We start from the raw sequence: 26,065 nt of genomic DNA on the forward strand, positions 1-26,065 counted from the left end.
GACTATCAGGATCAACAAATTGTTCTGTCTTTTAAAATTAAAAAAGCTTCACTGGCCTTACTGATTGAGGTTCTGTTTAAAAAGGCTTTTTCAAAGAGGATGAATTGCATGTTGTTAGCCATGTGGTTAGGAGAGGAGATGAAATGTTCTGTGGCTGTCAGTAGGTTTATATTAGCGGAGATCCTGCGCACCGAAGGCACGTATGCGGAGAACCATTGCTTAGAAAATTTTGTAACCCATCGAGCTAAAAAACTTTGGCTGTCATGTGATGTTCTTACATCTGTCCGTCCGTTCGTACGTACGTACGTATGCCCCTTTATGTAAATCAATGTGAAATGTCACTGTGCAACAACCCTGTTCCCAATTCTTTTCCCTTAGAGATTGGGAGGGGCGGGTTTACAGGGTACATCTTTGATATTGGGCATCCAAGTTATGTTCAATTGACACCTATCAAAAAAGGTATACGCCGACCAGTATAACGTGAACATATTGCGGGCTCATGTTTAGAGCTCATGGATGTTGACCGCTGCCCAGGCAGAAGATTTTGATTGGATGGCAGGCTCAAGCTGGGGTAAGTTATTGTAATCAGGAGCTCCACTTTTAGGCTTGGCTAAATCTAAATATTACTGTGGTGTAAAGGTTAAATATTTATGGTACAGCTGTTTTCATTCAATTAAATGAAATTCAAGGAAAGTCTCAAATAATTTCATTACTTCTAGAATTTCACTTCCATTCAGTGTTTAAATTTTGCCTGGGAAAGACAGGTCAATACTTAGTACTGTTCTGCATTAACTTAGACTGTAATTTTCTTCAATATTCTTCACAGGAAATCAAATGATGTTCTTTTATAAAGTTAGTTGGAGGCTGGGTTTTACATTATGAAGAATTAAAATAATAACAATACAATGGCTACAACAAAAACATGGACAAAGATGACAATGATGACGATGATGATAATGATAATGATGATGATGATTTTTATTGTTTTTACTACAAGAGCACACATGTAGCTTTTCAATATATTGATCTAATGCAATACCAGTTTTTTTGTAGCAATGATTTAGCAGAGTAAGAAAATAACGAGTTGTAAGTTTTAAATGCCATGTGATAGCTCTCACAAGATCTCGCACGAATGGTTTCCTGTCCTCTGAGAGAACAATTGAACAAACAACAGGAGTAATTCCCATTTAGTATCAATAGAATTATAACTTATATTAATACCAACATACTAACGATAACACAGTAACACTGATAAGTAATTACAATAACACTAGCACTGTGTATTATTAACATTAATCACTAACATTAAATACACACGAACATTTGTTTTTAAAAAATCTAAACGTAAATAATTATTGTAAGTTTTATAAGTTACAGTACTCCCCTTATTGTTATTTACAATCTACATAAGGAAGAGAAATAATAAGAATTAACTTATATTTTATTTTATTGATAAAATCAATAATCTGTTGCCAGGTGGTGAGTCATTCTGTAGCTTGCGTTTATAAATATAATTGGAGTGATGTTTATGTGTACACATGCACAAGGGCAATGCACACAAGAGTAACAAAGATTAAACCTGCAGAACAAAATTTAACCATTTGCTACTTAAATACACAACTGTAAGACTTCTCAAACATGGATATGTCTACAGAGCATGTGAAAAAATTGTGTCGTTGTAGGTAGGGGAAGGAGGAGGGATCAACAAAACCACGACTGAGCAGTTTACCATACCAGGACCAAACAAGATAGTCATAGGACTGAAAAGATAGTACATGTACTGATATACATCTCGTTCCTGTTTCGTCTTTGTATGGAACATGGGAATTTAATGCCTTTAAGCCTATTAAACTATAACAAAATTCCTGCATCATATTTGTTTTAGTGTAATTTCCGGAGGTGAAATATCAAGAAATGCAAAACGACGAGCTAAACCGTGGAAAACAACACAACATAGTACTCCCCACAAACATGTAAATGTATATAGCATTGGCGACGGTAAGTGCACGTGTATTACAAACACACACCAATCTTATCGAGTTTACATATCAATTGCAACAGTGAAATGCACCAAATAAACAATGATTATGAATACAGAAAATTTTCAGGTACCTTTGTTTCATCTTTGATGACTTTCTGAGCAACCACAGTTACCGTCTGGATTGCCTAGTTCCCGTCTGAAGAGAAGTAAACAGTCAACTTGACACAGTTCGAGATGGTTGACGATGCACGAGGCATTGCTTTCGATATTTAAACGCCTCGCAAAACCATTTTTTGAAAAGATTTTGGTCCAAGAGTGTCGGCAATAATTATACTTAATTCCCAATGTTTTGAATATGCCAGACTTGGAGTGATGTCCTCAGAATGATGGAAATTTCATTCAAAATCCCCAAGTCATGATTACTTGCCACCGTAGCAAATGTGGCTTAGCTTAGCGACCACGCCTAAAAGTACTGGGCTCACTTCTCGCGCCTCTCACGAGGGCCACTCGCGAGAGTCTCGTGACTGTTTTCGCGAGCGACTTTCGCGAGCTAGTATGTCGGCCAATCTGAACAGGGGCGGATCCAGGATTTTTCTTAGGAGGGGGTACACCACTAAGGAACGGCGTGACTGACTGGTGAGGTAAACAAATTTTAAAAGCGAATACGAAGAAGGCTTCATCTCAGGAAGGGTGCGCACCCCCTGCACCCTCCCCCTAGATCCGCCCCTGTTGAATGTCGTTCTCATATTTTCCCCTGGAAATTGTACTAATTTTATTACTGACTTGGGGGTAATTTCCGGTGTGGTAAATATAAGACCCTGGCATTCTGATTGGTTGAGAAACTCAGTTTACTGGAACAGTAAGAAATGTGACAAACATGACAATAAAACGCATGTTGCAAAACAAAAATTCATTTAACTTGACGTTTCGAATGTTTCGACATACATCTTCAGACCGTTTAAAATAGAGGTAACAACTAAAACGCATTCTATTTAGCTGTTACTTCTATTCTAAACGTCACTTCTGAAGATCATGTCGAAACATACGAAACCTCAAGTTACATGAATTTTGTTTTCCAACAATTAACATGCGTTTTATTGTCATGTTATTGTCACCGCAGCTTCGTGTGTTATCTCTTATTAAGCTACCATGGCCTAAGAAAAAGAGTATTTACGATATTGGAACGATAATCAACTCTCGACTCTCGAGCGAGTTACCGTTCGGTTACCAAGCTAAGTCAAATGTGCCATGCCAGCAAGTTCACACGGCGGCTGGTTTTGAATGAAACTTCTGTATATCCTATTTATTCCGAAGACTTCATTTCAAGTACATCATCTTTGAAGCATTGAGAATCCAGGAAAACGAATTAGGGAAGCCTTGGAGCAATATCTTTTCAAGCTGTGATGAAAGCGTTGTTTGGGCAACGCTTAACAAGAATGTCCAAAAACGTCAAGTTCATAAAATGCACGTTTTTAAAATGTTTATCACCGCTGTTTGTGTTATATCGTTACTTTCTATTTCGAGATATTTACCTCTGGAAGTTCTACTGAAAACATTATTCGCCTCAGGTACCGTCAACGTTGCTTGTTTTTGTTATCACCGATCAAACTCATGATCAAACTTCCCCTTTGGGTGGCCTATCAGCCCATAGCCTGTTCCAGGCTCTCGGACAATGGGGACAATCCAAAAAGCGGGCGGGCGATCGGGAAAGCGGACTGGCGACGAGCGGGATGACGAGCGGAACCCACCGACCGAGAGCCTGGAACAGGCTAATCAGCTCAGTTTTCAAACACACAGCAAACGTGTCTGGATTCTGCCGCTTGTATAAGTAGCCTTCCTGTTGAAAAATAGTTTCAAACATTACATATAGTATTTTATTTCAAGAGACGATTTCCTCTTGAATATGAGACAAGAAGATGCCGGGTAGGCTAGATCCATGCGGTAATACCGAGAGGCCCTGAGTACGGATCCAGTAATCAACCCAGTTCCTCACGGCAGGCAACTAAATGAATGCCTGGAAGAGGCTACATGAAGAATTGACCGAATTCTCTGCAGTTTAGTGTATCGTGCCTGCTTCTGATTTTCATTTACACTGTTCAGGGATGTGATATGTGCCCTTTGGGCAGACTTTATTATTCATATTAAGCTTCAATCTTGAGGACAAAACACGCACCAACACGAAGATATCAACAGTCACCATTGACATCATGACTACACAACCGTGGGGAACAATAACAAAACCTCCGTTCGAATTAGGCTACCAGAAGCTAAACGAAGACGAGATCGACTCCATGGTAGAACGTTTGAGCAGACCAAAGACGGCACCGAAGCAAGAGAAAAAACGACCGAGACCAGCGATCGAGAGGCGAGAACTATCAAAGGAAGAAATCAACGACGTCGTTGCTAGGTTAGCTCACAAAGAAACCAACTTGGAAAGAACACCTGATATTCGACGCGTTCATCGTTACGAAAAAGAATGGGGAGTCGTTCTTAATTCCTATGCGTGGAATGGATGCAACCATCAAGCTATACTTTGTGGAGAGGAGAGTCCATGAAACTGCTTTCAATTATAATACACAATTCAATAATGCGTGACTTCTTGTGACTGCGATGTAGTGTACTCGTCGTTTTAACAGAAAAAGTTACGAAGCTTTAAGAATTCCGTGTATATCTGAATTTCGTGTGCGTGTAGTGTTATAATCTCGGGTTATAATTATGTTAATTTTGTGCATTTCGCGTAAAATAGTGACGCGATTAGGATACGCAAACTAATACGATAATTTTTGTGTTGACTGACAAACAGCCTATGTCTGTTTTTCGCTCTAATTTCTTGTGTAACACTTTCAGCGTGTTTCAGACATAACTGAAAAGTATACGTAAAACGACTTTTAAAGTCGCACGTAAGCGAATGACAATATTCCGACACAAGAACAAACAGACTGGATTTACGCAAGAAACAAAATAACTACAATAAAGCTAAACAAAAACAGAATGAAAAGGTCATTTGGACCTGTCTGGGAATTTTTGTTATGTAAATTACTAAAGTCTCTCGGCTTACCTTGTAATTCTACCGGATATCATTGTTTATTTTTTTCTACTGGCATGTGACGTGTGAGAGCTTTTATTGAAAACGAAAATTGGATTATCACTGAAAGAAGATGGCGAAGAAACCTTGGGGGACCATAACACATCCAAAAGAACGCGATCCCGACTTTCTCATGGGATACCAGAAATTATCGGGAGGTAAAATACGGCAGATGGTCGATCGACTGTACGTGCCTGACTGGAGTAATCGAAATGAACGGAAGCAGCCTTCAGTGGACAGAAGAAGCAAAGTAGAAGCGTCTGATATGGGTAGTGAAGAGATCGAGAAAATGGTGGATAGATTATCAAGAGACGGAGAGAAGAAAGCAACGGATTGCAATCGAACTGGGTCGATGAGAGACCAGGGTGTTGTGAACACTTACGCCTGGAAAGGTTGGAATTGAATGAGTTGGGTGAGTTGGGTGACCTTGGCGACCAGCCGAAAGGGAAAACTTAACTGCGTGATGTTACGAACGGAAGTTTATTTTCTTTGGAGATTGTCTGAAGACACAGGTTTGTTTTCGCTACTTCTCAAGGGTGCAACGTTGTGTGAAATGCGAGTTCTGTTATTTGTATGGGAATTCATTCGACGTTTAAAAAATATCAGTAACATTAATTCATTTCAGCAATATTACCGGCTTTGTAGTGTGTGAACGTAACCTGGGAGAAGATTCTACCACTTCAACATGAGGTGTCTCTAAACCTCATCGCGAATTTAATATGACTAGCGGGCTAGTATGGAGAACTAAACCGTCGATAAAAATTAAAAATAACAAAAACAACTCTCTTCATTTATCTGTCGAAGTGTTTAGCACTAATATACTAATTTGGGGCACTGAAATAAGCAAACAAATACTGTAAATTGAACAGAAACTTGTTAAAACTCCCAACTGGCGGGAGACTGACCAGTTGGCTATTTTGGTGGTAAAATGACCTGAGTGTTGTTAAAATGATCGAGTGGAAGTTTGCAGGAGAGCTAACAATAGAGAAATTTTCCTTTCTCATAGTAAGACCTTCCCAGACAGATGAGTGTTGAGAATAAAGAGTATCATTAGGTGGAATATATTATTTTCCTTGACGCGCACGCCATTAAATACCAGAGATAACCTTAAGATTGTCAAGTTTCTAAACGTAAACTTAATTTCCCTCTACTAGCATCGGTTACCATACATCTATTTGTTATAGCTACCAGTTAAGGGAGATTAATTATTTAAATGGAGCGTGGGGAACGGAAAAAAATAAATCATGGATAAGTTGTCTTTGGAACTAAACTAATCTCAGCTGAAACAAGATAAGAATAATGATCACAAGCAAAACCTAACATTTGAACCTGTTGGCATTTATTTTTGTGCATGTACCAGCTCTTTTTACACAGTACTGTAATAAAGGCTTTCCCCATTTAGAATTTGTTCAATTCTAGTGTATATTTATAATATATTTTTCGATCAAATTCAAACTAAAATAACATTCCGTTATCTGCATAGAGGTGAAAATCAGAACAGTTGCTGTCCAGCTTTAAGAACGGGCCTGATTTATATTTTTTGTGCATCTACTATAAATTCAATTCCCTTTATATAATCTCGGGTTCTCATTAGATAATTACAGCTTCCATCGACTGGCAAATGATACGTAATAACTGAATTTTTGCACAGCACGCACTTAGAGCCGAAACACGTTATCCAAATGACAGCAAAAACGACACTAACAGTATTAATTTGTACAGGTTCTCGCAATATGAAAATTGGAGTTCTGCCGTCTAAAACATCCTGGCAATTTATACTTACCTTTGTAAAATTATAATTACATTTAGCTTATTAGTTGCAGCATGTTGTGGATGGTTTTGTTCTATTTTGTGTGTACAAATCTAATGTAACCCCAAAATAATAAAATTAAAGCAAAGCATTTGAAACTACGAGTTTCAATACTGAATGATTTTTTGCTCGTTTCGTAAACTGACGTCCGATTCCATTCAGTTCATCGTATATGATATCGCTTTAGCCCGTTTTCTATTCGTCACATCGGAAATGAGCCAGTCGTATACCTATATAGTTTTTTCTTTTTTCTACATGCAACTGATACAAGACAATTAACGTTTTATTATGCACCTGCAGGTCTTTGATCTGATCGTTAAAAATAGATAGGTTTTCCTTTTTGTTGGTACATTTTATTGTGTTTACGGAATGGGTATTGAAATCAATAACTGATCATTAGCGCAAATTGCGGTCAACACCGATATGATTCCACAACATAAAAAACAGCGTTCCATTTTCACCTGTTACGCATAACAAGATGACGTTTGCTTGCCAGGCATACATGCTTCCTCAAGACTCCGTTTACTCTGAGATAGAAAATCTACACAGAAGACTTGACCAAACCAACGAGTTGCTACTTTATTCTTATGGAAGCCGAGAAAACGAGCTCCGTCGACGCGACAGGCTAGCGCAAAAACTTAAATCTATCGAGGACAGTGTGTTGGAAGGCGTTTATAAACATGGCAGAGCTAGATCAAGGATGAAAAAGCGAGAAAAATCGTCGAAAGGAGAAAACGTAAACTTTCGTTCCTTTGTAAAATGGAGAAAGCAACTATGGACTGTACTCGACGCTCTTGATGATGCCACGGAGTACCTTTCGTGCGTCAATACCAGGAGCGCTCGTCGAGCCATTAGCGAATTACAAGAACTTAAAGTCGACATCACGGCAAGTCTTATGGAGACAACTGACTGGATGTCGAGCGGCGAAGCTAAAAATCCTGCGAGAATGAACACTGCAGGCAGTTACCGTGATCTGCGATCTTCAGAAAGGAGCCTGGAGGTGATTCACAAAGAGGCAGAGCATGTTAAACGTATTTCGCATTATTTGTCAGCTGATATGAAGTATGAGCTACAAGGACTGAAAAGCGAATGCGTTGCCATGGCGAAGGATTTGGTAGCGCTGAACCGAATTCTGGAAGAGCAAAAGCGCGAATTAGTTGAATGAGGCATTCATTCATGTTAAAGGGGCCAATTGCATGCAGAAAATAACTTCAAGTTGGGGGAGAAATTAGCCGTTATTTGCTTTAAGTACGTCCCTTGGAAGAAGTATTTAAAACGTCTCATCATAACCTAGATGCATAGTACACCTCTGACACAATATTATTGTATGGTATCCCTGGGTGAATTCGGTTAAGATCTCGCCAGCTCATCGCTCTAATAGTAAACCAAGAAACGGAGAAAAAAGTAGTGCTAGAATTAACGCAAGGTTCTTGCGCATGCATACACCAGGATTTTCCCTGTGGAATGAATTTCGAGGTTTACTGTTTGTAAATTCTTTATTTAGATCTGTTCTTCCTCCCTTTTTCTTTTACAAACAGTTTTTTTTTTTTTTTTGTATTTTCTTCTCACTGTTTCACCGTACGTTCTCAGTGGTTCTTTGAAGAAAGTGTTACAAGTACAATTTTCAAGTGTTACACCAGAAGGTAGCGAAATGAAAGTATGACTTATTATCGTAATTTTACGGTATACAGGTATGCTGTCTGTGATTAGAAAAGGTAGGGCTGCGTCATCTTAAACAACGCATATGCTCCTACGGCGTCGAGCACCAGAGTGCAACCAATCTTGATAAAGCGGCAGACTCGAGCAGTTGTTGTATACCGCAGAGCGTTTGTTGTCGACGCTTCAGGCGTTTTTTTCCTCTGGCGGAGTCTCGTGATCGTCTTTGACCTCTATTCTTTTCAGCTTTTCTTGCATCTCTTTCATCTGTAAAAACAGCTTGGCTTGTATTTTCGCATCTTTCTTCACGATCTCTCTCTTAGCCTGGGCTCTCAGCTGGAGCCTTTTCACCTTCGCCTGTGCTTCCTTGCACATTTCTTCAACACCGTCAAGATCATCGAAGTACTTGTCGACGCGTCTCTCGAGTTCACCTAACTGTCTCTTCAGTTTGTCCGCAGTGCTCTCCTGTTTGTTCAGTGAATAAGATTCTGATTTCAGATGATCTTTAACAGCACCGGGATTCATTTTGTTCGTGTTTGTATTCGTAGAAAACGCTTTCTTCTGATCAATAAAATTGTAGCTAGCAATGCAAGTCGCTCTCAGAGCGTTTCCAGCTTTGCTTAGGTTTCAAAACGTAAACCTACGTAACAATTGAATCTTGTTCTCATTAACAAAGCGCGCGCCTCTTGCGAACGGAGGCGCGCGCTTGGAGCATTACCTTTGTAACTCGTAGATTTATATAATAATTTCTACTTTCAGTCTTAATCGTATTTATAGTCATAAGAAATGTTTCAAAATAAATGTTGGAAAGTGATCACTAATTTGTGTTAACGGTATATATTTCATTTTACTTTGATCATTTTCTTTTAGGTTCCCCATGCAGAAAGCGCTGGTAAGGTACTAGAATTTGATACTACGCCCCGTCCACACCACGCCGAAGAAACTTAAAAACGGCGTTTTTACTCTGAAAATGCATCAAACGTTTTCCGTCCACACTACGCTGGAGGAATTTAAAAACGCACAACTTGTGTTTGAAAAATACTCGGCAGGGAAATCACATAATTATCGTGACGCCATCGTTTTCAAAACAACTCCGTTTCAAACTATTTTCCGTCCCCACGAAAACGAAAAGCCGGCGTTTGAAATTCCTCCGGTTTGACGAGCGTTTTCGTAAAGCTTCGTTTTCGTGACGGATTATTGTGCACGGTAGGCCTAATATAGTAGAAATAAAGCTGTTAAACGTATTTCGCATAATTTGTCAGCCGATATGAAGTATGAGCTACAAGGACTGAAAAGCGATTACGTTGCCATGGCGAAGGATTTGGTAGCGCTGAACCGAATTCTGGAAGAACAAAGGCGCGAATTACTTGAATGAGGCATTCATTCATGTTAAAGGGGCCAATTGCATGCAGAAAATAACTTCAAGTTGGAGGAGAAATTACCCGTCATTTGCTTCTAGCTGTATGTCTCTTGGAAGACGTATGTTAAACGTCTCATCATTTTCCGTTTAACCTAGATGTATTTTTTACATCTCTGACACATTGTATGATATTCCTGGTTGAATTCGGTTAAGATCTCGCCAGCTCATCGATCTAATTGTAAACTGAGAAATGGAAAAAATAGCAGTGCTAGAATTAAAGCGAGATACTTGCGCATGCATAAAACAAGATTTTCCCTGTGGAATGAAATACGAGGTTTACTGTTAATTGTAAATTCTTTATTTAGATCTGTTCTTGCTCTCTTTTCCTACATTTTTTTTTTACAAACATTGTTTTTGTATTTTCTTCTCACTGTTTAACGTACGTCTACAGGCTTTACAAGAATAGTTGGTCGAGTAGTCAGTGCGAGACGGTAGACAATGAAATTATTAATTTAAAAAAAGTTTTCAGTGGTTCTTTGAATAAAGCTTTACAAGTAGAATTCTTCGAGTACTACACCAGAAGGTAGCGAATTAAAATTATTATACAGTTCTCAGTGCTTCTTTGAAGAAAGTCTTACAAGTACAATTTTCAAGTGCTACGCCAGAAGATAGCCAACTGAAATTATGACTTATTATCGTAATTTTACGGTATACAGGTATGCTATCTGTGATTAGAAAAAATAGGGCTGCGTCATCTTAAACAACGCATATGCTCCTACGGCGTCCAACACCAGAGTGCAACCAATCTTGATAAAGCGGCAGACTCGAGCAGTTGTTGTATACCGCAGAGCGTTTATTGTCGACGCGTCAGGCGTTTTTTCCTCTGGCGGAGTCTCGTGATCGTCTTTGACATCCATTCTTTTCAGCTTTTCTTGCATCTTTTTCATCTGTGAAAAGAGCTTGGCTTGTATTTCTGCATCTTTCTTCACGATCTCTCTCTTAGCCTGGGCTCTCAGCTGGAGCCTTTTCACCTTTGCCTGTGCTTCCTTGCACATTTCTTCAACATTGTCCAGATCATCGAAGTACTTGTGGACGCGTCTCTCGAGTTCACCTAACTGTCTCTTCAGTTTGTCCGCAGTGTTTTCCTGTTTGTTCAGTGAATAAGATTCTGATTTCAGGTGATCTTTAACAGCACCGGGATTCATTTTGTCCGTGTATGTATTCGTAGAAAACGCTTTCTTCTGATCAATAAAATTGTAGCTAGCAATGTAAGTCGCTCTCTGAACGTTTCCAACTTTGCTTAGGTTTCAAAACGTAAACCTACGTAACAATTGAATCTTGTTCTCATTAACAAAGCGCGCGCCTCTTGCGAACGGAGGCGCGCGCTTGGAGCATTACCTCTGTAACTCGTAGGTTTATATAATAATTTCTACTTTCAGTCTTAATCGTATTTATAGTCATAAGAAATGTTTCAAAATAAATGTTGGAAAGTGATCACTAATTTGTGTTAACGGTATATATTTCATTTTACTTTGATCATTTTCTTTTAGGTTCCCCATGCAGAAAGCGCTGGTAAGGCACTAGAATTTAATACGACGCCCCGTCCACACCATGCCGAAGAAACTTAAAAACGGCGTTTTTACTCTGAAAACGCATCAAACGTTTTCCGTCCACACTACGCTGGAGGAATTTAAAAACGCAACAACTTGTGTTTGAAAAATACTCGGCAGGGAAATCACATAATTATCGTGACGCCATCGTTTTCAAAACAACTCCGTTTCAAACTATTTTCCGTCCCCACGAAAACGAAAAGCCGGCGTTTGAAATTCCTCCGGTTTGGAGAGCGTTTTCGTGACGGATTATTGTGCACGGTAGGCCTAACATCGTAGAAATAAAGCTGTTAAATGTATTTCGCATAATTTGTCAGCTGATAGGAAGTATGAGCTACAAGGACTGAAAAGCGATTACGTTGCCATGGCGAAGGATTTGGTAGCGCTGAACCGAATTCTGGAAGAACAAAGGCGCGAATTACTTGAATGAGGCATTCATTCATCATAAAACCTGGGCCGATTGCATGCAGAAAATAACTTCAAGTTGGAGGAGAAATTACCCGTCATTTGCTTCTAGTTGTATGTCTCTTGGAAGACGTATGTTAAACGTCTCATCATTTTCCGTTTAACCTAGATGTATTTTTTACATCTCTGACACATTGTATGATATTCCTGGTTGAATTCGGTTAAGATCTCGCCAGCTCATCGATCTAATTGTAAACTGAGAAATGGAAAAAATAGCAGTGCTAGAATTAAAGCGAGATACTTGCGCATGCATAAAACAAGATTTTCCCTGTGGAATGAAATACGAGGTTTACTGTTAATTGTAAATTCTTTATTTAGATCTGTTCTTGCTCTCTTTTCCTACATTTTTCTTTTACAAACATTGTTTTTGTATTTTCTTCTCACTATTTAACGTACGTCTACAGGCTTTACAAGAATAGTTGGTCGAGTAGTCAGTGCGAGACGGTAGACAATGAAATTATTAATTTAAAAAAAAGTTTTCAGTGGTTCTTTGAATAAAGCTTTACAAGTAGAATTCTTCGAGTACTACACCAGAAGGTAGCGAATTAAAATTATTATACAGTTCTCAGTGCTTCTTTGAAGAAAGTCTTACAAGTACAATTTTCAAGTGCTACACCAGAAGGTAGCGAACTGAAAGTATGACTTATTATCGTAATTTTACGGTATACAGGCGTGCTATCTGTGATTAGAAAAGGTAGGGCTGCGTCATCTTAAACAACGCATATGCTCCTACGGCGTCCAGCACCAGAGTGCAACCAATCTTGATAAAGCGGCAGACTCGAGCAGTTGTTGTATACCGCAGAGCGTTTATTGTCGACGCGTCAGGCGTTTTTTCCTCTGGCGGAGTCTCGTGATCGTCCTTGACTTCTATTCTTTTCAGCTTTTCTTGCATCTTTTTCATCTGTGAAAAGAGCTTGGCTTGTATTTCTGCATCTTTCCTCACGATCTCTCTCTTAGCCTGGGCTCTCAGCTGGAGCCTTTTCATCTTCGCCTGTGCTTCCTTGCACATTTCTTCAACATTGTCCAGATCATCGAAGTACTTGTGGACGCGTCTCTCGAGTTCACCTAAATGTCTCTTCAGTTTGTCCGCAGTGTTTTCCTGTTTGTTCAGTGAATAAGATTCTGATTTCAGGTGATCTTTAACAGCACTGGGATTCATTTTGTCCGTGTATGTATTCGTAGAAAACGCTTTCTTCTGATCGATAAAATTGTAGCTAGCAATGTAAGTCGCTCTCAGAACGTTTCCAACTTTGCTTAGGTTTCAAAAGGTAAACCTACGTAACAATTAAATCTTGTTCTTATTAACAAAGCGCGCGCCTCTTGCGAACGGAGGCGCGCGCTTGGAGCATTACCTTTGTAACTCGTAGATTTATATTATAATTTCTACTTTCAGTCTTAATCGTATTTATAGTCATAAGAAATGTTTCAAAATAAATGTTGGAAAGTGATCACTAATTTGTGTTAACGGTATATATTTCATTTTACTTTGATCATTTTCTTTTAGGTTCCCCATGCAGAAAGCGCTGGTAAGGCACTAGAATTTGATACTACGCCCCGTCCACACCACGCCGAAGAAACTTAAAAACGGCGTTTTTACTCTGAAAACACATCAAACGTTTTCCGTCCACACTACGCTGGAGGAATTTAAAAACCCAACAATTTGTGTTGGAAAAAAGTCGGCAGGGAAATCACATAATTATCGTGAGGTCATCGTTTTCAAAACAACTCCGTTTTCAAACTATTTTCCGTCCCCACGAAAACAAAAAGCCGGCGTTTGAAATTCCTCCGGTTTGGAGAGCGTTTTCATGACGGATTAGTGTGCACGGTAGGCTTAATATCGTAGAAATAAAGCTGTTAAACGTATTGCGCATAATTTGTCAGCTGATATGAAGTATGAGCTACTAGGACTGAAAAGCGAATGCGTTGCCATGGCGAAGGATTTGGTAGTGCTGAACCGAATTCTGGAAGAACAAAGGCGCGAATAAGTTGAATGAAGCATTCATTCATCATAAAGCATGGGCCAATTGCATGCAGAAAATAACTTCAAGTTGGAGGAGAAATTACCCGTCATTTGCTTCTAGCTGTATGTCCCTTGGAAGACGTATGTTAGACGTCTCATCATTTTCCGTTTAACCTAGATGTATTGTACATCTCTGACATATTGTATGATATTCCTGGGTGAATTTGGTTAAGATCTCGCCAGCTCATCGATCTAATTGTAAACCGAGAAACGGAAAAAATAGCAGTGCTAGAATTAAAGCAAGATACTTGCGCATGCATACACCAAGATTTTCCACATGGAATGAAATACGAGGTTTATTGTTTGTAAAGTCTTTATTTAGATCTGTTCTTGCTCTCTTTTCCTACATTTTCCTTTTACAAACAGTTTTTTTTCCATTTTCTTCTCACTGTTTCACTTCAGTCTACGGGCTTTACAAGAATAGTTGGTCGAGTAGTCAGTGCCAGAAGGTAGAGAGTGAAATTATTAATTTAAAAAAGTTGTCAGTGCTTCTTTGAATAAAACTTTACAAGTATAATTCTTCGAGTACTATACGAGAAGGTAGCGAATTAAAATTATTAAACAGTTCTCAGTGCTTCTTTGAAGAAAGTCTTACAAGTACAATTTTCAAGTGCTACACCAGAAGGTAGCGAACTGAAAGTATGACTTATTATCGTAATTTTACGGTATACAGGTATGCTATCTGTGATTAGAAAAGGTAGGGCTGCGACATCTTAAACAACGCATATGCTCCTACGGCGTCCAGCACCAGAGTGCAACCAATCTTGATAAAGCGGCAGACTCGAGCAGTTGTTGTATACCGCAGAGCGTTTATTGTCGACGCGTCAGGCGTTTTTTCCTCTGGCGGAGTCTCGTGATCGTCTTTGACATCCATTCTTTTCAGCTTTTCTTGCATCTCTTTCATCTGTAAAAACAGCTTGGCTTGTATTTCTGCATCTTTCTTCACGATCTCTCTCTTAGCCTGGGCTCTCAGCTGGAGCCTTTTCACCTTCGCCTATGCGTCCTTGCACATTTCTTCAACATTGTCCAGATCATCGAAGTACTTGTGGACGCGTCTCTTGAGTTCACCTAAATGTCTCTTCAGTTTGTCCGCAGTGCTCTCCTGTTTGTTCAGTGAATAAGATTCTGATTTCAGGTGATCTTTAACAGCACCGGGATTCATTTTGTCCGTGTATGTATTCGTAGAAAACGCTTTCTTCTGATCGATAAAATTGTAGCTAGCAATGCAAGTCGCTCTCAGAGCGTTTCCAACTTTGCTTAGGTTTCAAAACGTAAACCTACGTAACAATTGAATCTTGTTCTCATTAACAAAGCGCGCGCCTCTTGCGAACGGAGGCGCGCGCTTGGAGCATTACCTTTGTAACTCGTAGATTTATATAATAATTTCTACTTTCAGTCATAATCGTATTTATAGCCATAAGAAATGTTTCAAAATAAATGTTGGAAAGTGATCACAGATTTGTGCTAACGGTATATATATATCATTTTACTTCGATCATTTTCTTTTAGGTTCCCCATGCAGAAAGCGCTGGTAAGGTACTAGAATTTGATACTACGCCCCGTCCACACCACGCCGAAGAAACTTAACCGTGACCGACGTTTTCACTCTTAAAACGCATCAAATGTTTTCCGTCCACACTAAGCTGGAGGAATTTAAAAACCCAACAATTTGTGTTGGAAAAAAGTCGGCAGGGAAATCACATAATTATCGTGAGGTCATCGTTTTCAAAACAACTCCGTTTTCAAACTATTTTCCGTCCCCACGAAAACGAAAAGTCGGCGTTTGAAATTCCTTTGGTTTGACGAGCGTTTTCGTAAAGCTTCGTTTTCGTGACGGATTATTGTGCACGGTAGGCCTAATATCGTAGAAATAAGGCTGTTAAATGTATTTCGCATAATTTGTCAGCCGATATGAAGTATGAGCTACAAGGACTGAAAAGCGATTACGTTGCCATGGCGAAGGATTTGGTAGCGCTGAACCGAATTCTGGAAGAACAAAGGCGCGAATTACTTGAATGAGGCATTCATTCATGTTAAAGGGGCCAATTGCATGCAGAAAATAACTTCAAGTTGGAGGAGAAATTACCCGTCATTTGCTTCTAGTTGTATGTCTCTTGGAAGACGTATGTTAAACGTCTCATCATTTTCCGTTTAACCTAGATGTATTTTTTACATCTCTGACACATTGTATGATATTCCTGGTTGAATTCGGTTAAGATCTCGCCAGCTCATCGATCCAATTGTAAACTGAGAAGTGGAGAAAATAGCAGTGCTAGAATTAAAGCGAGATACTTGCGCATGCATAAAACAAGATTTTCCCTGTGGAATGAAATACGAGGTTTACTGTTAATTGTAAATTCTTTATTTAGATCTGTTCTTGCTCTCTTTTCCCACATTTTTCTTTTACAAACATATTTTTTGTATTTTCTTCCCACTGTTTCACTTACGTCTACAGGCTTTACAAGAATAGTTGGTCGAGTAGTGAGTGCCAGAAGGTAGAGAATGAAATTATTAATTTAAAAAAGTTGTCAGTGCTTCTTTGAATAAAGTTTTACATGTCTAATTCTTCGAGGACTACACCAGAAGGTAGCGAATTAAAATTATTAAACAGTTCTCAGTGCTTCTTTGAAGAAGGTCTTACAAGTACAATTTTCAAGTGCTACACCAGAAGGTAGCGAACTGAAAGTATGACTTATTATCGTAATTTTACGGTATACAGGCGTGCTATCTGTGATTAGAAAAGGTAGGGCTGCGTCATCTTAAACAACGCATATGCTCCTACGGCGTCCAGCACCAGAGTGCAACCAATCTTGATAAAGCGGCAGACTCGAGCAGTTGTTGTATACCGCAGAGCGTTTATTGTCGACGCGTCAGGCGTTTTTTCCTCTGGCGGAGTCTCGTGATCGTCTTTGACTTCTATTCTTTTCAGCTTTTCTTGCATCTCTTTCATCTGTAAAAACAGCTTGGCTTGTATTTCTGCATCTTTCTTCACGATCTCTCTCTTAACCTGGGCTCTCAGCTGAAGCCTTTTCACCTTAGCCTGTGCATCCTTACACATTTCTTCAACATTGTCCAGATCATCGAAGTACTTGTGGACGCGTCTCTCGAGTTCACCTAACTGTCTCTTCAGTTTGTCCGCAGTGTTTTCCTGTTTGTTCAGTGAATAAGATTCTGATTTCAGGTGATCTTTAACAGCACCGGGATTCATTTTGTTCGTGTTTGTATTCGTAGAAAACGCTTTCTTCTGATCAATAAAATTGCAGCTAGCAAGTCGCTCTCAGAACGTTTTCAACTTTGCTCAGGATTCAAAACGTAAACCTACGTAACAATTGTATCTTGTTCTTGCGCGCGCCTCTTGCGAACGGAGGCGCGCGCTTGGAGCATTACCTTTGTAACTTGTACATGTAGATTTATATAATAATTTCTATGTTAAGTCTTAATCGTATTTACGGCGTTTTAAATTCCTCCGGTTCGAAGAGCGTTTTCGTAAAGCTTAGTGTGGATTAGTGTGCACGGTAGGCCTAATCGTAAGAATAAAGCTGCGTTTTCCAATTTCTCCAGCCTAATGACGCTGCCTTAAAGCACATGGGCGGTACCGTTTACGAGCTTTTTCGTTGCAATGTTTGCAAGAGTCCTTCAGTGCAAGTATTTGAGAAAACAACACACAAGGAAAGCAAACAAACTTGGAGTCAGTAAAAGTCACCAGGATACTGTTTTGTTGCTCATTGATGACAAGTGCAATTAAGTTTTCAATACATTTTTTGTAGGAAAAAACCTTTTTTTGTCAGTTTTTGTTGCATGCAAACGTCTCATCTGATGATGGTAATAATGTAATGCATCTTTATAGCGTTCAAATCCGCAGAATGCTTCATAAGATTTACGACAAATATCAAATGAAAACGGTCTTTAATAGAATAACGTATGGCAAAGATGAAAAGCTAAATACGGAATAAAACGATGCGAAAATACAAATATTTAACAACTATTCACCGAAGTAGAGGTGAATGGTACTTGTTAATCACCTCGGGCTTAACCAATCTGAGCGCGCGAAAAGCACTATTCACTTGTGTGGTATATACCAAACGGTACTACTTAATGCCCGGGCCTCCCAGTATAAAAAAACTTTTAGAAGTATATAACTTAGAACCCAAGAATATACAGATAGGCTTGCAATCTAAAAATAATGAGCCAAGATCTCAGGTGGAAACTGGCAAGAGGGTGACCTTACCCTGCACCCACAACAAATGAACATCCTACAATCCCATTCAAAACACGGTTACACTGTTTAAAAAAAAACTTAAGAAACCAAGAACGGGCAGGGGGTGAATGGGGCTTACAGTGCCCTCAGCCTTCCCTAAATCTGCCCATAATACTCATACATACAAGCATGACCTCTTGACAAATAAAGATAAGGACAGTCACTACTGGTTTCAAGATGTTACCGCTAATATCAATATTGCCAATATGCTAGACATTAAGAGCTTTGAAATGAGCCTTTACATACAAGTAAAGAGCTGGATTTGAAAGAACACTAATATAACATTGAGTGTGAACTTCCTGCAAAGATGGTTACAATATAGATATGTAAAAAAAATCAGAAAACAGGGTCTGTAGCACCCTCATACTTATGTCCGGATTTGTAAGAACACTAATACAAATTTTATTGAATTATTTATTAATTACTTACTTAATTTATTTATTTACCTATCAATTCTATTAGTGATATATGTACGTGTATAATATTTCTCTGAAATTTTGGTAAGTGATAATTCACAAATGAAAAAGGTAAAAATTGAGTCCCTGACAGGAGTATTCTGCATACCAGTCACATGCTATGTCCACTGAGCTATGATCCAGAAAGACTTGTGGTGAGCTACTAGGCCACTAATCACTTAAAATCATTGAAAGAAACCACAAGCCCAGGTGGGGTGCGGGGGGACTCCCATGTGAAAGGTCAGGGATGTTTGTCGCCTTGCTTAGGGGTGTAAATCACAGATTTCCAGTCTCACCTAAGGCATTCAGGACGAAACACCACTATTTTTAGCTGTCAACGTATAAATATCATATAGGGTTGCACTCGAGGAAATATCAAAAAAAGCATTTGTGTCAAAATACATGTAAGCAATTAAATAGAATGGTATTTCAGAGTCGTCATGACACCATGTACAAAATGATGCATACAGTGTAATTAATTAATTAATTAATTAATATGCAACGTCATTCAAATAGTTTGGCATGTTTTAAAGTGGCATCTTTTAGGCTCAAATTAAGCTTGAACCACATCCAGATTGGTCTCCTCAATTGAGGGGTTAATTTTAAATTTTTGGACAACTGTTGGGCCAGTAGGCTTGAACACAGACTTTATCTAGACCCAACCAATTGAAAATCTTGTTCAGAAATTGACAGTACATTCACTACTGCACCTCCAGTTCACAAGTTTTGAAGAAGTCCTTTTGTAATTTCAGATACTGCCACATCTACTGGCCTTTCTCCTACTGAATTTTTCAAATCTAATTTTGCATGATTTCTAAGAAAGAAGTCCACATACTCCTTTCCCCCATTTTCTTTGAAATCTTTGGGAACAATAGCCAGTTTCGAGTCGACTGTTGCAAGAATGTGAAGGGGGCTATTTCCTGCCCGGTCTTGAGAATTGATATCTGTGCCACATTGCAGTAGAATTTCTATTACTTTTCTGTTGGGTACTCTGAATATTTCATTCATGGAGACTTTGTTGTGAACTTCAATAATTGAATCCCAGACTGCCAAATGAAGCAGGTCAGAACCTTGTGAATTCTGTAAGTTCAGATCCACTATTGCTTTGACCATGTCTAACTTCCTTTTGCCTTCTTCATGACTTGGAGTATCAACATTGCACAAGATACAGATGAAATAGAAGGCCAGAAGAAGATCATGGTCAAAAGCCCATTTGTGCTCTTGGAACTCAAAAGAAGAAACACTCTGGTGTTCCTCTTTCTTTGCCAAAAGCCCAAGCCAAGCTGATATAAACTGATAAGCTGGCTCAAGATCGGCAATCTTCAAATGTACTTTGGTTTCAATCATGCATGCCAAGTGCACAAGGAATCTTCTCAAGATTTCTTTGCTTTCAAGAGAAGATACCAATTTGTATGATAAGGCATGGCTGTAGAAAGAAGCAGCCATCTTGAGGTCACCTTTGTGGGCTAAAACCACAGCTTTGTGTAAAAGTGGCTGGAGAAGTTCTGGTGTATGAAGAGCACCAAGTAGCCTGTCTCTGATGATGAAACCCTCCATGCGAATGGCTTCATTGTTCATACTCAATGCCTCAAGTTCTTTAAGGCTCTGGCTTTCTGCTTGATTGCTATAAAGAACCAAAGGGGGCTTCACGTTTTGCTTTGTGATAATAGGAGGTCTGAAACGCTCCTTTGTTGCTCTTAGCATCAGCTGATATCCATGTTGGATGGATGTGCTATCATCATCATCACCCTCTCCCTCACTTTGCCCTTCACTAGGATACTCAATGTCTTCTATGTCAATAAGCGTTGCATGGGAGGCACCAAGAAGTTCCAGGGCATCAATCTTCTGCTCTCTACTGCGATCAGGCTGTGAAATGATCCACTCAACCACTTCATCATGACATCCACAGCAAGCTCGCTGCAGGGGAGTCAGTCCTTCTGCATCAACTACATCCAGCTGAGCTCCATGCTTAACCAGCTCCTTCACTGTTTCCAAACAACCCTTCTCTGCAGCAAAGTGCAGTGCACTGGAACCATGGGAATTATTAGCATTTGGGTCTGCACCTTGTTCCAGCAGGTACACCACCAGTGATGGGTCCTTATATCCAGACAAGGCTGCCACAGTCAAAGGGGTATTGCCATTTCTGCCCACTTCTCCAACATCAGCTCCATTTTCGACAAGGAACTTCACAAGTTCAAGCTGGATGGGTACGTCCGGTTTTCCTAGAAGTACCTGACGTGCTCTGTTTGAATGAAAATACTGACATGCCATGAAGAGAGGGTTGGAGCCGACCCTTGATTTATGATTGATATTTGCACCATTGCTAACAAGAAGCTTGACGAGGTCAAATTTACACCATGCTGCCGCACACCACAAAGGTGTTACATCCTCACCAATCTCATAGCCAAAACTACAGGTTTTGACATTGTCATCTGTGCAGCAACCCACTAAAACTGTTCCTTGCTCTTCAATGTCAACAAGCTTCCCTTCAATGAGACTTTTGGCCAAGTCCACGTGACCGCATACCACAGCCAATAAGAAAAGGCTGCTCTCTTCCCCTCTGTGAGGATATCCAAGTTTTGTCTTCATGAGTTGCCTTTGTTCCTCGAAGGTCAAATGGTGGTTTTCGAACAACGGAAACAACGACTGCCCAGCAATTACTTTTTCGATCGCTTCTCGTTCTAATTCGCTTCTTTGACTCTTGAAGTCGAAGGTCTTGATGTGGTTCGAGAATTCGAGACTGATCATTTTGGAATTCAACTTTTTCGTGGATAAAAAATGTGTAACGAGCAAAGCAATTCGCATAAAATCTTTTAACGTGTCACCAGCTGAAACCGGTGGTGATTTGCAATGCAAATACGTCTCAGATTTGACACAGGTGCCACACAAAATACGCAAAATGTCTCCGGCATTCAGACAACATGTCAGACAAAATCATAAGCTTGTCATGTGATACGATTTTGGCACTGCTCCACCCTTGTTAGTGACAATAAAATTCCTTTCATACCCTAGAGGAACACCACTTTCGACCAGAATTGGTAACCACGCTTCCGCTCGATTTGTTATTCCGTGGGTTGTAGCTCCTCGTGGTCTAAATCCACTGACTTTTATCGTTTTTATGATATGAAAAGCGGCGCATTTGGGTCGGGATGGCAGCACAGAATATAGAAATAAGTACGACGGATGAAGGCATATATTTTGATGCAATGTAAAGGTATGTTTCCTAGCTAATGAAAATAATTTCTATCATGATACCGGTGTATTTTTCGTCAGAAAGCTAGCTAGCATTTTATAGCTTTGTATTTACGTTAGTCGAAGTGTACGTTCGTTTTGTCCATTCATTGAAGCTTACAATTAGTTTTGTCAATGAAAAGGCACATTAGTAAAATTAATCTAGATAGCTTAGAGCGAGATTCGAGTGATATGATATCAGATGACTTGAATGAACTTCGCTCGACACTGCCATAATTGATTTATTTTGTATTTTCGTTACTATTGCCACTATTGTTCGGTTTTGACAAACTGTGGTTTTGAAAAAAACTTACACAATCTTTTCTCTAGCATTCTGTGACTTCCAAGTCTAGTCTAGTTACGTTGCAAGAGGAAGTCGGTTAATTGTTTCAAAAAGAACTGAACCTTGAAACCTAACCTCCTTCCTGCAACACACCCGATTACAATATTTCATATTTGATTCTGAAGACTCGATCAGCAGCCGTTGATGATGAAACTCAGTCTCGTTAAGTCTTATATTAGTTTCTGTTGAGAAATAAATAAACGTTTTGGGTTGAGAAATAAATAATAATTTGTCCTGCAAAGCTAAACCCATCTGCTGAAACTTGCTATCTACAATCGGACATCGTGTACATGCGAAACGTCAGGACTGATTTTGGCAATTGTTGAAAGTGGAACACGTGCCAAACTAAAAACAGAAAGCTTGAACTCTCTTGGTGGACAAATAAAAGGGCCATGGCTGATGTTAAAATAGAATTTTAACCGACAGAATTTAGCTGGTGTCTCTGACAGCAGGAGATTCTTAGTACATATACACGTAGATTCACCGTACTTGAGATTTCACAGCACTGTAAGCAATAATTTTGAGAAACTATTGAAAATTAGAATTTTGGTAATTTATGCTTTTTTTCCTATTTCTTCGGCACAACTCTTGGCTACATGATGCAAAGTATCCAGCTTGTCATTAATGGTTGTTGTGTCTATTGTTGATACGTCATTAAACTTCAATCAAATGATTAAATGTGCGAGAAAACACAGTTCTTGTATAATGTTGTTTCCACTCAAGCTGATCATAAAGTATTTCCGGTATGAAGCAAATGCTCAATGTAGGAGGAAAGCATTTGAGATTATACACTGTACATGTGTAGGGCTCAGATAAAAAACTTGAATAATTTCCAGCTTGCCCTTTGGACAAGCAGCTCTGAAATTTGCTTGTCCTGGGCAAGTCTTAGTTTACTGTTTTTTTATTTAGTTGGCAGACAACTTGCCTGGGCGCTTGCCAATAGGCCACGTTCGATATATCAATATTCTAACGTGGCTCAGAGGCTTTCAGGTCAAAATTGCAAATTTTTTAAAGTGCCACTGAAACGAAATTTTCGTACTCTCTTTTATTATCCCAATCTATAGTTTCAAACGTGCTTAAAGTAATGGTGAACTTTATTTCTGTCAAATCCTAACGGAAAGTGCTTTTTTTAGCCGTTGAAATCAACTTTTTAGAGCAAAACTGTGTCCGGGCTCTGGAACCGAATTTAAGGACCTTGTGACGTCACTGGTTGTATTCACGCAAGAAGCGCTATAGATTCTCTCTTGTTTTCACTTGATTTATTCAAGTTTATTCTTCATATTGTCGATACCTACTAGTTTTTTACCTTGTAATTTCTGTCCAGCCTTGACAGGAAATACACATCATAAACGTTGGAGGGCGCCAGAGAGTGTAGATTCACCAAAATAAATGCTACAGATTAGAACAGCTCAGTATACTTTTCGGACATCTTGAGTACTCGATTGGAGATTTTGAAGACGAGTGTGGCAACTTTTATATCACTTCCTGAAGCATAAACATGATATTTCGTCTTTTTTCAGCCTGGTTCTCAAATTTGGATTCTCACGTTTATCTAAGGTCTGTTAACAAGGTTCGAATATATCCTCGGCAACTTTACTGTATTAAAAGCCGTAAGCGTATCAGCCATCCGCACAATCACGAAGTTATTAACGGTCCACAAGCTTTGAGTCGAGTTGCACACAGAGGGCATCTTTTTATGATACTAATAAGTGAGAGTTCTTGTGGTAGACAAAATGTATCTTTGAAAATTGTGATCCGCAGCAGAGTTTGCTTTATCGTCGCATACGTATCAGTGTAAACAAAGCGGGAATTTCGCTTCTCTTTTACACGTATCTCCCAATTGCAATATTTCACGGCCGATGGATTACTTTGAGTTCTTTAGCACATAGTTATGTCTATGATCTTCATTTAATAGTATCCAAGTTCAAAACAATTCGTTAAAACGTCACTAGTTTACACTCCTTTCGAAGGTTCATTAAACAGAATTTGAACTAATTTGCATATATACTATATATGACCTTTCGCCGCCGACATTGTCACGCTTTCTCTCGTTTCCTGAAAACATACATGTAGGGTCATGGCAGCTTAGTTTACCGTTATAGTTTAAATTTGCTCCCTCATATAAAAGAAGAGGGTTTCTTGAATTGTTGCTGTTGTGATAACTTGCAGGATGTAGCAGATAAAACTGGACTACAGGTCACTGTGGCACAATCTCGTCCGCTGTGAAACTCACAAAGCGTCCGGTTTCCTTGAAGCAAAGCGACTCGAAAACTCGAAGCGTTGTTGCTGCAATTCGTGCAGCAGCAGTCCGGATAATATTTTCAAAAGCCGCTTTCTCTTGTTTTCATGTCTTTTTTACTTTATGAGTGTAGATATTGTTTAATTGAGTGCTGGCCAAGAGTCCCGATGATTTTGCGATCTAAGAACTCCCACTCGTTTGCTTGCTTACATAAAATATCCTGCAAATATCCAATTAAATAGACTGGAAAGCCCCAGGATCGACTCTCGACCTCTTCATGTCTAAGGCCACTGTTATTATCTGCTTTACAGCTCTGAGATGTCCTTAAGATGTTTTTGGGGGGGCTTCGAACAGTAATCTCCTCTCCCATAATCACTCTAAATTTTCAGCGCGGCATGAGAGTGATACAACCAGTGACGTCAGTAGGCTGTTTTGGCCGCGCCAAAATGGCCGCCAATTTTGGGCTTAACCAGCCAACTTCGGACAGCTGAAAAAGCAGTTTTCGCTTACCTTATGCGAAAAAAAAGTTTGCAGTGTTTCCAAGTAAGGTTGAAACTTTATTACTAAGCAAACATCTCACATACAAAAATTTTGTTTCAGTGGCACTTTAAGGTTCTTTTGTCCCTCAATTCCAAAAAGACTCTTGGATACAAAGAAAACAACACCAAATATAGCATTTGTCCCGAAAGCCTCGGAGCCATGTTAGAATATTGATATATCGAATGTGGCCTATTGGGTAAGTCAGGATGAATTTAAGTTATTTGCCTGATATCAGAAAATCTACTTGTCCCACATGACGGGAGGGCACTTTTTGCAAGCCCTACTGTGTACTAATCTAGTGAAAATCTAGTGAAACATTTTTATGTGTACACATATTTCCTTAACTTCTTCTAGTGATCATGTACTTTAAGAATTTAGCTTCCACTGTACTCCATTATATTTCATGTCTCTCTGTGAGTAAGTTTTCATGAACATTAATCTGATGAATTACAATGTATTATCATGTTGATTAAGAATATTGCTGGTTTGCATGTGATGGACAAGTGATATCCCAATTTTTTTTTTTTAATATAACCTGTATGAATTGCTGTGAATTTTTAGCTTTATGACTTAAAGAATCCTCTAAGAACTTGATTTCTTACAAAGTTTAAACTCAGTGAACACATTCTTTGTTTTGTAATTAGCACTTAAATTGTACATGTCTGTACAAGCTTTTACCTGGTGTGACATGTTCTTTTCAAGTTTGTGCTTACTAAACAGTCCTTACATGAGACTAAATCAATCACCTATTCCAGATACTTGACTTTAATTAGATGTAGACAATGGTTATGTTGTTTATTTTTGATGGCATGATAGTGCAAACTAGCAATTGACTTTGTAATAGCAGGGTTTGACATTTCGACCAGACCGGTGAAACAATATTACGGCTAGTAAAATCGTGTGTTTAGTAGTATGTGAGCAAATGCAGTAGAAAATCTGGTGTGTTACTTTTATAAATGAATTGTTTTTGGTAAACATAAAACATGCTGAACAGAAGATTGTAGTAGAGCAA

General features: G+C 39.1%; 6 protein-coding genes and 1 pseudogene across 6 annotated transcripts in view; 3 read left to right on the plus strand and 4 right to left on the minus strand.

The window, feature by feature from the left end:
* Window positions 1–4,188: 4,188 nt before the first annotated feature.
* Window positions 4,189–4,979, plus strand: LOC149108380 (uncharacterized). The gene has a single exon (XM_089296359.1). The coding sequence runs from the start codon at window positions 4,189–4,191 to the stop codon at window positions 4,534–4,536; it is 348 nt and encodes a 115-aa protein (XP_089152485.1). The 3' UTR covers window positions 4,537–4,979.
* A 2,141-nt stretch (window positions 4,980–7,120) lies between these two features.
* On the plus strand, window positions 7,121–13,422 carry LOC149108381 (uncharacterized). Its single transcript, XM_089296358.1, has one exon. The coding sequence runs from the start codon at window positions 7,355–7,357 to the stop codon at window positions 8,039–8,041; it is 687 nt and encodes a 228-aa protein (XP_089152484.1). The 5' UTR covers window positions 7,121–7,354; the 3' UTR covers window positions 8,042–13,422.
* On the minus strand, window positions 8,583–9,057 carry LOC149108382 (uncharacterized; annotated as a pseudogene).
* LOC149108383 (uncharacterized) lies at window positions 10,624–11,097 on the minus strand. The gene has a single exon (XM_089295273.1). The coding sequence runs from the start codon at window positions 11,095–11,097 to the stop codon at window positions 10,624–10,626; it is 474 nt and encodes a 157-aa protein (XP_089151399.1).
* Window positions 13,423–16,678: 3,256 nt separating the features above from the next.
* LOC149108384 (uncharacterized) lies at window positions 16,679–17,195 on the minus strand. Its single transcript, XM_089295274.1, has one exon. The coding sequence runs from the start codon at window positions 17,193–17,195 to the stop codon at window positions 16,722–16,724; it is 474 nt and encodes a 157-aa protein (XP_089151400.1). The 3' UTR covers window positions 16,679–16,721.
* A 681-nt stretch (window positions 17,196–17,876) lies between these two features.
* Window positions 17,877–21,669, minus strand: LOC110049219 (protein fem-1 homolog B-like). Its single transcript, XM_020755003.2, has one exon. It carries the CDS (start codon window positions 21,503–21,505, stop codon window positions 19,418–19,420), a length of 2,088 nt encoding a protein of 695 aa, XP_020610662.1. The 5' UTR covers window positions 21,506–21,669; the 3' UTR covers window positions 17,877–19,417.
* Window positions 21,670–21,724: 55 nt separating this feature from the next.
* The window catches only part of LOC110049218 (C-myc promoter-binding protein-like), a 35,308-nt gene continuing 30,967 nt past the window's right edge, over window positions 21,725–26,065 (plus strand). Inside the window, exon 1 of the mRNA XM_020755002.2 lies at window positions 21,725–21,914. The gene's annotated coding sequence lies outside the window, so the exon portion shown is untranslated. The remainder of the gene's footprint in view (window positions 21,915–26,065) is intronic.

This window comes from Orbicella faveolata, unplaced genomic scaffold (assembly GCF_042242905.1).
Source record: "Orbicella faveolata isolate gen_17 unplaced genomic scaffold, um_ofav_v1 contig_26, whole genome shotgun sequence".
Lineage (NCBI taxonomy): Eukaryota > Metazoa > Cnidaria > Anthozoa > Scleractinia > Merulinidae > Orbicella > Orbicella faveolata.